Below are 15,502 nucleotides of genomic sequence, written 5' to 3'. Positions count from 1 at the left end.
TGGGGCATCCTATGTGGTTGGTTATGGATACATATTTTGCTTTCTCTAATTGGTTCTAAGTTGGAAACTGAGGCAAAAATTGGGGAATTATCAGGGAAAACACGGAAGCAGACAGTTATTAATCAAGTACTGGCTGTTTGAGGCTTGTTGTTTCACGGGTTATTATTTGGTCTTCTAGGACTGGTTACTGCTGTTTGTTGGTCAGAGTTCTATTTTGGTATCTGGCCTAGATATTGTCAGTTTATATATAATCTCTCATTGTTCATATCATCTTCAAGTCCTCTCTAGAAGAATACCAGACACACAGAAGGTCTTCAGTAAATGTTAGCCATTGCTGTTAGTATTTCTATCAGGTATGCTTTTTCCCCCACAGTACCTTACTACTCACTGACACAGTGATAACATTGAAATTGTGATGATGACTGAACTTCAAAATCATGAACTTAAGCACCATACTTTCAAGGAATAATTTAGGTCTTTCCAACTCAAATTGTTCAAGAGCCCCTTCCTTGTGGCATTAAACTCATTGCCATGTGCATTTTTCTAATATGCATGAGTGCCTTCCCTTAATTTCCCTTCTTATGCAGCTGAAATGAGCTATGCTTTTTATCATCAGTTCTTTGTATATAACTTTAATACCTATGACTCTTTGTCCTTGGCATAGCCAGGCATGAACCCAACCTTGAATAAACTCAGCCATTCTGTTTGTCCATTCCATCTTACTGGGTATAGCCAAAGCATGTACTCATACATTCTCCACAACACAGGCAGACTAAATTTTCTGTGAAGATGATAAAGATTAGGTTTCAGGCTCTTCACTTACATGGGCCCCTTCCAAGGCTCCGAAACAAATCTCAGCTATGTGTTTGCATAGATCTGTGCTTTTGTAAAATTTTCAAAATTAAGATATTTTAACCAGAATTAGGATAATTCTCTCTTTCCACTGTAAATATTCCTTCATCATAAGTGGTGTGGGGTTGAGTGACAGTGGACTAGCTACAGCATTTTTGAAATCTAGCTAAGGGGAAACTGAGTTGGACATGCATTTGATTTGGGCTTAGTAGGGTGTGATTTGTATGGTTCCTAATCACTTCTATATAAAATTATTACTAGACATCTATGTCGACTTACCCAGTGTTGCAACACACAGAAGCCAGACCCTAGGTCACACTGTGTTATGAACATATCCTAAAACATGAGGAGAAAGTGAAAGGTATAAGAGATGTAGGATTGGGGTAACAGTCCAATAAAAGCTACTCTGTGGACATTTATTCAAGTATTACAGCTCATACATGAGAAAATCTTTCTAAGAGACTTCCCACATTTGACAAAAATTCTAAACATGAAAATGTCCCTGTCTGACAGCTTTGAAGAGAGCAGTGGTTCTCCCAGCACGCAGCTGGAGATCTGAGAACGGGCAGACTGCCTCCTCAAGTGGGTCCCTGACCCCTGACCCCCGAGCAGCCTAACTGCGAGGCACCCCCCAGCAGGAGCAGACTGACACCTCACACGGCCGGGTACCCCAACAGACCTGCATCTGAGGGTCCTGTCTGTTAGAAGGAAAACTTACAAACAGAAAGGACATCCACACCAAAAACCCATCTGTACATCACCATCATCAAAGACCAAAAGTAGATAAAACCACAAAGATGGGGAAAAAACAGAGCACAGAAACTGGAAACTCTAAAAAGCAGAGCACCTCTCCTCCTCTAAAGGAACGCAGTTCCTCACCAGCAACGGAACAAAGCTGGACGGAGAATGACTTTGACGAGCCGAGAGAAGAAGTCTTCAGACAATCAAATTACTCCAAGCTACGGGAGGAAATTCAAACCAAAGGCAAAGAAATTGAAAACTTTGAAAAAAGTTTAGAAGAATGTATAACTAGAATAACCAATACAGAGAAGTGCTTAAAGGAGCTGATGGAGCTGAAAACCAAGGCTCGAGAACTACGTGAAGAATGCAGAAGCCTCAGGAGCCAATGCGATCAACTGGAAGAAAGGGTATCAGTGATGGAAGATGAAGTGAATGAAATGAAGCAAGAAGGGAAGTTTAGAGAAAAAAGAATAAAAAGAAATGAGCAAAGCCTCCAAGAAATATGGGACTATGTGAAAAGACCAAATCTACGTCTGATCGGTGTACCTGAAAGTGACGGGGAGAATGGAACCAAGTTGGAAAACACTCTGCAGGATATTATCCAGGAGAACTTCCCCAATCTAGCAAGGCAGGCCAACATTCAGATTCAGGAAATACAGAGAACGCCACAAAGATACTCCTCGAGAAGAGCAACTCCAAGACACATAACTGTCAGATTCACCACAGTTGAAATGAAGGAAAAAATGTTAAGGGCAGCCAGAGAGAAAGGTCTGGTTACCCACAAAGGGAAGCCCATCAGACTAACAGCGGATCTCTCGGCAGAAACTCTACAAGCCAGAAGAGAGTGGGGGCCAATATTCAACATTCTTAAAGAAAAGAATTTTCAACCCAGAATTTCATATCCAGCCAAACTAAGCTTCATAAGTGAAGGAGAAATAAAATCCTTGACAGACAAGCAAATGCTGAGAGATTTTGTCACCACCAGGCCTGCCCTAAAAGAGCTCCAGAAGGAAGCTCTAAACATGGAAAGGAACAACCAGTACCAGCCGCTGCAAAATCATGCGAAAATGTAAAGACCATCGAGACTAGGAAGAAACTGCATGAACTAACCAGCAAAATAACCAGCTAACATCATAATGACAGGATCAAATTCACACATAACAATATTAATGTTAAATGTAAATGGGCTAAATGCTCCAATTAAAAGACACAGACTGGCAAATTGGATAAAGAGTCAAAACCCATCAGTGTGCTGTATTCAGGAAACCCATCTCACATGCAGAGACACACATAGGCTCAAAATAAAAGGATGGAGGAAGATCTACCAAGCAAATGGAAAACAAAAAAAGGCAGGGGTTGCAATCCTAGTCTCTGATAAAACAGACTTTAAACCAACAAAGATCAAAAGAGACAAAGAAGGCCATTACATAATGGTAAAGGGATCAATTCAACAAGAAGAGTTAACTATCCTAAATATATATGCACCCAATACAGGAGCACCCAGATTCATAAAGCAAGTCCTGAGTGACCTACAAAGAGACTTAGACTCCCACACATTAATAATGGGAGACTTTAACACCCCACTGTCAACATTAGACAGATCAACGAGACAGAAAATCAACAAGGATACCCAGGAATTGAACTCAGCTCTGCACCAAGCGGACCTAATAGACATCTACAGAACTCTCCACCCCAAATCAACAGAATATACAATTTTTTCAGCACCACACCACACCTATTCCAAAATTGACCACATACTTGGAAGTCAAGCTCTCCTCAGCAAATGTAAAAGAACAGAAATTATAACAAACTGTCTCTCAGACCACAGTGCAATCAAACTAGAACTCAGGATTAAGAATCTCACTCAAAACCACTCAACTACATGGAAACTGAACAACCTGCTCCTGAATGACTACTGGGTACATAATGAAATGAAGGCAGAAATAAAGATGTTCTTTGAAACCAACGAGAACAAAGACACAACATACCAGAATCTCTGGGACATATTCAAAGCAGTGTGTAGAGGGAAATTTATAGCACTAAATGCCCACAAGAGAAAGCAGGAAAGATCCAAAATTGACACCCTAACATCACAATTAAAAGAATTAGAAAAGCAAGAGCAAACACACTCAAAAGCTAGCAGAAGGCAAGAAGTAACTAAAATCATAGCAGAACTGAAGGAAATAGAGACACAAAAAACCCTTCAAAAAATTAATGAATCCAGGAGCTGGTTTTTTGAAAAGATCAACAAAATTGATAGACTGCTAGCAAGACTAATAAAGAAAAAAAGAGAGAAGAATCAAATAGATGCAATAAAAAATGATAAAGGGGATATCACCACCCATCCCACAGAAATACAAACTACCATCAGAGAATACTACAAACACCTCTATGCAAATAAACTAGAAAATATAGAAGAAATGGATAAATTCCTGGACACATACACTCTCCCAAGACTAAACCAGGAAGAAGTTGAATCTCTGAATAGACCAATAACAGGAGCTGAAGTTGTGGCAATAATCAATAGCTTACCAACCAAAAAGAGTCCAGGACCAGATGGATTCACAGCCGAATTCTACCAGAGGTACAAGGAGGAACTGGTACCATTCCTTCTGAAACTATTCCAGTCAATAGAAAAAGAGGGAATCCTCCCTAACTCATTTTATGAGGCCAGCATCATCCTGATACCAAAGCCAGGCAGAGACACAACCAAAAAAGAGAACTTTAGACCAATATCCTTGATGAACATTGATGCAAAATTCCTCAATAAAATACTGGCAAACCGAATCCAGCAGCACATCAAACAGCTTATCCATCATGATCAAGTGGGCTTCATCCCTGGGATGCAAGGCTGGTTCAATATATGCAAATCAATACATGTAATCCAGCATATAAACAGAGCCGAAGACAAAAACCACAGGATTATCTCAATAGATGCAGAAAAGGCCTTTGACAAAATTCAACAACCCTTCATGCTAAAAACTCTCAATAAATTAGGTATTGATGGGACGTATCTCAAAATAATAAGAGCTATCTTTGACAAACCCACAGCCAGTATCATACTGAATGGGCAAAAACTGGAAGCATTCCCTTTGAAAAGTGGCACAAGACAGGGATGCCCTCTCTCACCACTCCTATTCAACATAGTGTTGGAAGTTCTGGCCAGGGCAATTAGGCAGGAGAAGGAAATAAAGGGTATTCAATTAGGAAAAGAGGAAGTCAAATTGTCCCCGTTTGCAGACGACATGATTGTATATCTAGAAAACCCCATTGTCTTAGCCCAAAATCTCCTTAAGCTGATAAGCAACTTCAGCAAAGTCTCAGGATACAAAATCAGTGTATAAAAATCACAAGCATTCTTATACACCAACAACAGACAAACAGAGAAACAAATCATGAGTGAACTCCCATTCACAATTGCTTCAAAGAGAATAAAATACCTAGGAATCCAACTTACAAGGATGTGAAGGACCTCTTCAAGGAGAACTACAAACCACTGCTCAATGAAATAAAAGAGGATGCAAACAAATGGAAGAACATTCCATGCTCATGGGTAGGAAGAATCAATATTGTGAAAATGGCCATACTGCCCAAGGTAATTTACAGATTCAGTGCCATCCTCATCAAGCTACCAATGACTTTCTTCACAGAATTGGAAAAAACTACTTTAAAGTTCATACGGAACCAAAAAAGAGCCCACATCACCAAGTCAATCCTAAGCCAAAAGAACAAAGCTGGAGGCATCACCCTACCTGACTTCAAACTATACTACAAGGCTACAGTAACCAAAACAGCATGGTACTGGTACCAAAACAGAGATATAGATCAATGGAACAGAACAGAGCCCTCAGAAATAATGCCGCATATCTCCAACTATCTGATCTTTGACAAACCTGAGAAAAACAAGCAATGGGGAAGGGATTCCCTATTTAATAAATGGTGCTGGGAAAACTGGCTAGCCATATGTAGAAAGCTGAAACTGGATCCCTTCCTTACACCTTATACAACAATCAATTCAAGATGGATTAAAGACTTAAACGTTAGACGTAAAACCATAAAAACCCTAGAAGAAAACCTAGGCATTACCATTCAGGACATAGGCATGGGCAAGGACTTCATGTCTAAAACACCAAAAGCAATGGCCACAAAAGCCAAAATTGACAAATGGGGTCTAATTAAACTAACGAGCTTCTGCACAGCAAAAGAAACTACCATCAGAGTGAACAGGCAACCTACAAAATGGGAGAAAATTTTCACAACCTACTCATCTGACAAAGGGCTAATATCCAGAATCTACAATGAACTCAAACAAATTTACAAGAAACAAACAAACAACCCCATTAAAAAGTGGGTGAAGGACATGAACAGACACTTCTCAAAAGAAGACATTTATGCAGCCAAAAAACACATGAAAAAATGCTCACCGTCACTGGCCATCAGAGAAATGCAAATCAAAACCACAATGAGATACCATCTCACACCAGTTAGAATGGCAATCATTAAAAAGTCAGGAAACAACAGGTGCTGGAGAGGATGTGGAGAAATAGGAACACTTTTACACTGTTGGTGGGACTGTAAACTAGTTCAACCATTGTGGAAGTCAGTGTGGCGATTCCTCAGGGATGTAGAACTAGAAATACCATTTGACCCAGCCATCCCATTACTAGGTATATACCCAAAGGACTATAAATCATGCTGCTATAAAGACACATGCACATGTATGTTTATTGCGGCATTATTCACAATAGCAAAGACTTGGAACCAACCCAAATGTCCAACAATGGTAGACTGGATTAAGAAAATGTGGCACATATACACCATGGAATACTATGCAGCCATAAAAAATGATGAGTTCATGTCCTTTGTAGGGACATGGATGAAATTGGAAATCATCATTCTCAGTAAACTATCACAAGAACAAAAAACCAAACACCGCATATTCTCACTCATAGGTGGGAATTGAACAATGAGAACACATGGACACAGGAAGAGGAACATCACACTCTGGGGACTGTTGTGGGGTCGGGGGAGCGGGGAGGGATAGCATTGGGAGATATACCTAATGCTAGATGACAAGTTAGTGGGTGCAGCGCACCAGCATGGCACATGTATACATATGTAACCTGCACATTGTGCACATGTACCCTAAAACTTAAAGTATTATAATAAATTTAAAAAAAAAATTCTAAACATTTGCACATACCAATAGTGAGTTGCGAAGCTGAAACAAATTCTTCTAAACTACCAGTGAAATTATGGGAAACAAATGTCAATCATCCAAGCTATAGAAAAAACTAAATTATCTTTCTATCTTCTCTATAAAAAATATTACAACATTGTTGTTATATGAAGAAGCAATACAATAGTTACAATAAAATATAGGAAGGATGATACAGAGGTAAGCTGGGTAGTATATGTATTACCTTTCCCTAGATTTTATCATGTTTGTGGTACTTACGAGGTTTTTAAAACATAATTGTGTTGTGACTTTTTTTCTCATTTTAAATAATTCATTCCCACTCCAAATTTTGAATTCATATCTTTGTACCTACTTTTATGGAATGGTTCCCTCACATTGTATAAGCACTAAAGTAACAGAAAGACTGAGTTTGCACCTCTTTCACAATGACTGTTTTATACCATCTTCTCAGTCCACAAACATTTGACCCAACTTTCCTGCCCCTCATCTTAGCCCCCAATACTCACCGTCATACTTGACTTCCTGTTGATAACCGTGCTTGCCTCACACCTCCCAGCAGATAGAGTGCCTTCAATCTCCCACCGACCTCCACCTGCACTTACGCTCTCTGCCCTCCTTCCTGCTTCAAGGGAGATGAAGTCTTTCAACCTATCCAATCCCATCTTATTTAAGAAGGCTGTGGACCCTGTTCTTCCTTAGCCTCTCAGAGAGCTTACTGTGTCAGTCATCCACTCCCTCCAACATTAGCCTCTCACTTTTTATGAGTTCTGTCTTATCTACAGCACTTCAGCTTGCATCTAAACACGACAATCTACCTTTTTGAAATGTACATTTTAAGAGACTCTGAATTATTACATCTGTGCATTAGCTGCTTCTCACAATTTCATTGTGAGTGTTAGACTGGTTTATTCCAATAACATTAAAGATAAAAGAACCTACTTTTCAGCTCATGTAGGGCATTTCATTTGTACAGAATCCTTATTGTCAAAACTCTAAGGTAAAAGTTCTTGCTGAAATAGGCTTGTATTATCAGAGATGACTAATTGTTTGGTGGGATTATTTAATTTGTGGGGTTTTTTGGGGTCTGTTTTAACTTTCTTTATAAAAGGAAAATTTTCTACTTATTCACAATAATATATCTGATATACAAATCATTTTTCCCCTCAGTGGGTAAAGCTACTTGTATATACCTTCATCTCTATAAAGAGTTTGGGGCAGTCACATCCCAATCATCATTCTCATATTACTAATAAAGAAACCTCAGCTCTGACTTCTGAGAAACATTGGGCTAGAAAAAGTATATCTGTCACAAGACTACATAGCCTTGAAATATAACTAATTTGTTATTTATTACAGATTTTTTTGTACAGTATTTTTCCTAGGGTAGAAAAAATTATAAAGAGTATATTCTGGAGAAAAGATATCTTGTTCGTTGTATGTTTTGTCAAGAAGATCTGAACCAAAGAAGTAATTTAAATATTCTTTATTCTTATCTTGAATAAAAATGAGTATATTTTTCATTTTTGGGGAGTGTAGAATGGAAAGAATGATGAGAATATTTTATAATAACTAATATTTGATGAAACTCTTTATTTAAATAAGAAGATACTAATTATTAACTTTCTGAAGGTCATAGGGGTAAATCTCCAACCAGATATGAGAAATCAAAATCCATGTGGTCCTTTCATAGCAAGGTATTCATACACAGAGGTTTAAAACATAAAAATGGGAGAAAATAGGAATAAAAATAATGCGTGTAATTGGCATTGCACTAGTTCCTTTGCAATCAGGAAGGTAATTGGCTAAGTTTAAACAAGCAAATAACTAACACATAGTTGAGAAGCCTGGCATTTGATCTCTAGTTTTAACACAGTGCTTAATAATAACAATATGGCAACTAGAGAGAGGAGCCATAGTAACAAAATCTTACTGCATGCACAAGGAATCCAAATAAATGTTTATCCAATTCCTTACCACAATCTAGGGTTTGTAATTAAATTCATACAAAATGCCAATGGGTCATAAAGATTTGTGAATTTTCATTCTCTATCATCTTATTCCTGAGTTTCCTCATGGACCAGTCCTGGGCTAAACTCTCCAGGGTGTGCAAGGGCTCTGCATCACACACTTTCAGCAGAGATTGTGCCCTCTCGGGCTCCAACCCTGCACGATTCAAACCCTTTTCTCCCTCTGTCTCCTTCTCTCCCTCTCAAGCTCCTGCCTTCTACCTAGGTAGTTTGTCATATTCTTTTTCATCCAGTGTCATGACTGAATAGTGAAATGGGGAACTTTGGATCCTTGAGGCAGAAGTGGCTTGGGTGACCAGCCTTTATGACAGACTGGCTTCTGGGTGGAATATGTAAAAATAAATAAATAAGTAATAATGGGCCTCTTTGAAGGTATACATCCTACTAGTATAACTCCTGTACCTTATTACTCCAAAAAAATGTTAATTACATTTTAAAAGGCCATTTTTTATTATTTTGGCCTTGGAAGTTACCTGTCATAAGGAATGGAGGTATGAAAGAAAAACTTATTTTCCACCCATGTGTATTTATTTAATGAATAAATGAATTGTTCCCAAAATGCTTTATTACAACAGAACCTGTTGTGGACAAATCAACTATGAGATACAATAGCAGAAGAAAATTTATAAAAGTATAGTCAGCCATAATTTCAATCTTATGGATACATGTGAAATAGATGTATTACAATATTGCCTAACATATATTAAGAATCAATTTAGAGGATGATACAATAAATTTTTGTGATATACTCAATTATTATTGTTATGCTGAGTTGACTTAAAATATATTTGTATTATAGAGTAAGAGTCTTATAATTAGACACCTGACAAGAACACATAAAGTGATTTGAAGAATAGGAATTTTGAAAAGGACATTACATATCAATCAGCTAATAAATATTAAAAGCATCTACTGTGCTTGAGATAGAATGCTGACCCTTGTGGTGATTTAGAGATGAGATATTGTCCCTGACCTGAAGAGATAACCCTTAAGAACACTGATGCCTACTAACGTCATGTGATTTATCAAATTACATACAGTTAGATGGTAGCAGAGAATGATTGAGAATCATCAGCAAAGGAAGTGATTGTTTTTGTTTAATTATTTATTTATAATTCTAACAGAAATGTACATCTTTAGAGGTCACTTTAAGACATTATATCTCTTAGATGAGAAGTAGGAAGAACAAAGCCAGAGATTTATAAAATTGGATGGAATGTGAGTGATTAATCAATAACATCAGCATGGCTGAAAAAAATGTGTAAAAAGGAGAGTGAGCTGCCAAGTTTAGAAAAGGGGAACCTCTGTGATTTGAGGATTTCCCATGAGGAAATGTTACCTAACTGTCTTATTTGGAAAAGATATAACTGTAGTAGAGATTGGTGCATCAGGATCTCAAAACAAAATTTCTAGGGCCATTAAGACCATGCAATTAATTTGCCTTCATACTGGATCCATGCTTCTGAAGACAACTCTTAACATTAGAGTTAGCCTATGATATAATCACAGGGAAAAAAAACACAACGTGAAGGTTAAAAAAAAGGAGACTATTCCTTTAAATTTGATAATTAAATTTTTATTTAATCTTTAGCATTCAATGCAATGAATCCAATTTCATTAAGAGACATAGAACAGGTCAAAATTTCTGTTTTATCTTGTGTCGATTTTAAAGAAATTTGTCTACTTTAAGTTGTTGAATGTGTTGGCAAATGTTTGTAATAGTTTCTCTTTTTTTTCTGCAGAATCTGTAATGATAATCCTTCTTTCATTCTTAAAATTGGTGATTTGTATTCTCTTTATTTTGAGAAGTCTAGGGAAGAGTTAGTCAATTTTGTTGCTGTTTTCCAAGAATCGCTTTCTCTATTGTTTTATTTTGTTTTGTTGTTGTTTCTTTTCTACTTCATTGATTTCTGCAATCATATTGATTATTTCCTTTCTTTGGCTTTGCTGTGATCTTTTTCTAAATTCCTTAAAAAATTTTTGACGTGCAGTTCTGTTATTTTTTCCAGCTTTTATGAGGCATAATTGACAAATAAAAATTTTAAATATTTAGGATATACTATATAATGTGATGTTTTGATATACATACACATTGCGAAAGCTAATATATCCATTACCTCATTATTACCTTTTTACTTGTATGTGTGTGTGCATGTGTGTGTGTGGTGAGAATATGTTAAGATCTACCCCCTTAGCAAATTTTAATTATATCATACAGTATTATTAACTGCAGTCACCATGCTGTCCATTGCATCTTTTTTCAAAATTCTTAAGGTAGTACCATATAGGACATTGCTTTTAGATAATTCTTCTTTGCTTATATGAGCATTTAACACTATAAATTTTCCCATAAAAGTACTGTTTTAACTTCATTCCCCCAATTTTAATATAGTAAAAGTATAATTATTATTGTTTTAAATATTTTATAGTTTTCCTTGTGACTTTTAATCATCCCTGTTTTTGCTGTTATTGTTGAAGAAAAAGTAAACCGTGTGCCCTACTTCTGAACCAACAATTTGGTAGTTAAATTTATTAACACCATGGACAGGTTTAGCATAGATTTATAATTATATCATATGGATGGAAGAATATAGGAAAGACTAGATTATATGCAAATCTAGTATTTCCTACATTAAAGATAATTTGATTTTTTGTTCCATTTCTTAGGCTACTTTTATGAACTTACACTAAGGCAAATTTTAAAAATCTAGAAAACAATACAGAATGATTTCGTGAATATAAATTTTAAATCAAAGAAATTCTTTATTGAAAGATAAAATATCCCTATGGATTCAAAACAAGAACTATTCTAGGTTCATATAGGAGGTATTAAGAATGGTAGAAATAATGAATAACGCTGTTCCTTTAAATGTTTTATTAACCCTCACCATCCTCAACTTGGACTCTTTAATATCAACAACTTCCAAAGTTACTACTTACTTCTTTCCTTCTTCTTGTATTTCTTTACTTTTTATGTTTAGGGAAAAATAGAGTATGAGAAAATTATATAGTTTGACATCCAAACTCTTTCACAATCTGGTCAGACACACCTCTTCAATTTTAATATGCCTTCATAATTTCTCTGTTCCACCCATTCCCCTCCATCTACCTCTTCTCCCATTCGCTTGGATGTTACTACCCCTTCTCTTATACCCTATTTCTATTATGGAGCTATGATATTGTGAGATTCTTTCTATATTTATATCTATCTAAATCTGTATCTGTATCTATATCTATATCTATATCTATATCTGTGTCTATATTTCTGGTTCCTGAGGCAGAGCTACTAAAATCAGTAGTGCTAGGAGACTCTTTTGTGCGAATATTTGATCTTTGACTCTGGTTGCTGACACAGAAGCCCTAAGACATTTGTAATTCCCTAAGTGATAGAAACATTGGATACACAGTTCCTAAATCCCTTGGAATTTCCTGGGTGATAGGAATGTCTTTTTTTTCTAATGAGCTGATGCCTCAACTACTGGATAGCCTCAGGATGGGGGCTGGTTGCCAGGGGAACCAACCACGTGACTAGAGGGTTGGAACATCAAGCCTCATCTCCTCACCATTGCCATTTCGGGGAAGGGAGAGGGTCTGAAGGTTGAGTCGATCACTAACAACCAATAACTTAGTCAATCATACCTACATAATGGAGCCTCCATGAAAGCCTGAAAGGACAGGATTGGGAGAGCTTTCAGGTGGCTGAACACATGGAAGTATCTTGAGGGTGGCACATGCAGAGGGCATGGAAGCTCCATGCCCCTTCCCACATGCCTTGTCCTATGCGTCTCTTCCATCTGTCTGTTCATCTGCATCTTTTGTAATATCCTTTATAATAAATGAAAAAACATAAGTAAATGTTTCCCTGAGTTTTGTAAGCCTCTCTAGCAAGTTAATTGAATTCAAGGATGGGGTCCTGAGAGCCCTGATTTATAGCCAGTTGTTCAGAAGCAGAGGTCACAGCCTAGGACTTGCAATTGGCGTCTGAAATAGGGGCATGCTTGTAAGACTGAGCCCTTACCTTGTGGAGTCTGCACTAACTTTGTTTAGTATCAGAATTTGGTTAAATTATGTGACACCCAGTTTGTATCCACTGGAGAATTGGTTGTTGGTGTGGAGAAATACCTACACATTTTGGTGACCAGAGGTGAGGTATTTTGTGTTATATGGAGTGTGTGAGAGTAGTAAAAGACAGTTTATCTTGTTTTTTTCTCAAGGGCCCTTAATGATTATTTCATTGTCTTGATTCTTTTACTTCTTCAACTCCTTTTCTCAGTTATTATCTCCATTATTAACTTTAAATAACATATTATGTAACATATACTTTTAAAATATATTAAAGAACTATTATTTAATTTTTAAAAATATTTTGCCCCAATCTTCCTTACACTCTCAGTATCTGGCACAATTAGATGTTTAATAAATATTTTATCCAGTTATAGATGATGGCAAGAGTGATGGATTACAAATAATCATTGACAGATTATAATTCATATATCACTTGTTTTGCTTCTTTTCTTTTATAGGTACATTTAGAGAAGAACAGAAATGTACATACCAATTTCTGATGCAAGGATTCATCTGCAAACAGACTGACCAAGTGGTCCTGATTCTTGATAGCGCTGATGCCATTTGGGCAATTCAGAAGTTATATCCAGTTGTATCTGTGACTAGTGGTTTTGTTGATGTCTTTAGCAGTGTAAATGCCAATATTCCCTGCTCTACTTTTGGGTCAGTGTCTACTTTCTATTCTATCTTACCCACCAGGCAAATCACCAAAGTCTGCTTCATGGATCAAACTCCTCAAGTTTTGCGCTTTTTTCTATTGGGGAACAAAAGTACCTCCAAGCTTCTCTTGGCTGTATTCTACCATGAGCTCCAGAGCCCCCACGTCTTCTTAGGGGAAAGTTTTATTCCACCCACTCTGGTTCAGTCAGCTTCCTTATTGCTGAATGAATCTATTGGTGCCAACTATTTCAACATCATGGATAACCTCTTGTATGTTGTCCTACAAGGAGAGGAGCCCATTGAAATACGCTCAGGTGTTTCCATTCACTTGGCCCTCACTGTGATGGTTTCAGTCTTAGAAAAAGGCTGGGAAATAGTAATACTCGAAAGACTAACTAACTTCTTACAGATTGGCCAAAACCAAATCAGGTTTATTCACGAGATGCCTGGCCATGAAGAGACCTTAAAGGCCATTGCTGACAGTAGAGCAAAAAGAAAGCGCAATTGCCCTACTGTGACTTGCGCTAGTCATTATAGAAGAGTTGGTCAACGTAGGCCTCTCACGATGGAAATGAACTCACATAGGGCTTCACCCCCAATGACTGTGGAAACTATCTCAAAAGTGATTATCATTGAAATTGGTGATTCGCCAACAGTAAGGAGCACTGGAATGATTTCATCCTTATCAAGTAACAAATTACAGAAGTTGGCTCATCAAGTCATCACTGCTCAACAGACTGGGGTACTAGAGAATGTTCTGAATATGACTATCGGGGCCTTACTAGTTACTCAGTCAAAGGGAGTCATTGGCTATGGGTAAGTACTAATTATATTCACATCCAAATGAGGGCTGATTTTTTAGGTCCATATTGACATATGTTGCAAATGTCAATCTACTTACACTGAATCATATAACTCGTCTGCTTTTTAAGATAAGAATAAAAATTCAAAGAGTCATTTAAAGACTTAAATTCTTAGTTTTTAGATTCTATATTAAATTCATGTTTTTCATGATTATTCTATTTCCAAGGTGGTAGAAAACATTATATTTTGATTCCTTAAGGTGAAAAGCATGTAGGAAGAGATATTTTTGAAGCAACTTGTTTTTAGTTCATTTGATTGTTTATTTATTTATTTAATGAATTTAAGCAATGGGCTAGGTTCTAGGGTTGGTAAAGTGAAATAGATGTTATTCTGTTGGTACTGCTATATCATTTTATTTGTGATAGTGCTAATAAGCTATTAGTATTTAATGGGTAGTGACTACTTCTATACAACCATCTCCAGTGAATGTGGAATTTGGTAGAACTTAAATAAAAAGCAAAACTAAAAAGAAAACCACGTCCTCACACTTGGAGAAATATTCAGCTAATACATTGATTGTCTTTTTGTACACAGAGCAACATATCCAAGTGAAAGTTTAGCTAGTGTTTTTGTGTTTATAATAGAGATAGATGTTCCTCTTTCCTGCTATACATTGATATATAAAGAAGATGAGAAAAAATGCAAGCAAATTTTTCTGGATCTGGTTGATTTAGGGCCTTTGGGAATTGTTAACTTAAAATTAAAAGGTACTCATAGCTTATTATTATTCAAAATTTATTCAGTTTTGGATATTTTTGTCAACTACCAAACCTTCACCATGTTAGTGACATTATTATAATATTGTGTATGGTGGTATGAGAATTAGAATGCTTAAAGGAATGATGCTGATGCATCTTAGCTTACATTTAAATATCTTTCCTTTTGCCCAATTTTATTTAGATCCCACTGAGTTCTTATAAGTATATTATAAGTATACATACATGAATAGTTTTTGTCTAGAGAGAGAGTCAGTTTATTGCTTAATTTTATTTAGATTTTACAGTACTGAGCTTTCTAATAGGTCGTAATTCCAAAATGACTGATTTTATATTATATATAAAAGACGACTCAGTTAATATTGTGCTTTTAACTA

At 36.6% G+C, this 15,502-nt stretch overlaps 1 protein-coding gene across 1 annotated transcript in view; it reads left to right on the top strand.

Annotated features, from left to right (window-relative positions):
* Nucleotides 1-15,502, top strand: part of PKHD1 (PKHD1 ciliary IPT domain containing fibrocystin/polyductin) — a 460,859-nt gene that overhangs the window by 403,687 nt on the left and 41,670 nt on the right. Inside the window, exon 60 of the mRNA XM_031012474.3 lies at nt 13,344-14,361. Coding sequence (XP_030868334.2) covers nt 13,344-14,361 — 1,018 coding nt within the window. The remainder of the gene's footprint in view (nt 1-13,343; nt 14,362-15,502) is intronic.

Source organism: Gorilla gorilla, chromosome 5, assembly GCF_029281585.2.
Source record: "Gorilla gorilla gorilla isolate KB3781 chromosome 5, NHGRI_mGorGor1-v2.1_pri, whole genome shotgun sequence".
Taxonomy (NCBI): domain Eukaryota; kingdom Metazoa; phylum Chordata; class Mammalia; order Primates; family Hominidae; genus Gorilla; species Gorilla gorilla.
Note: the sequence above shows the minus strand (reverse complement) of the source record. Positions and strands in the feature narration are given on the sequence as shown.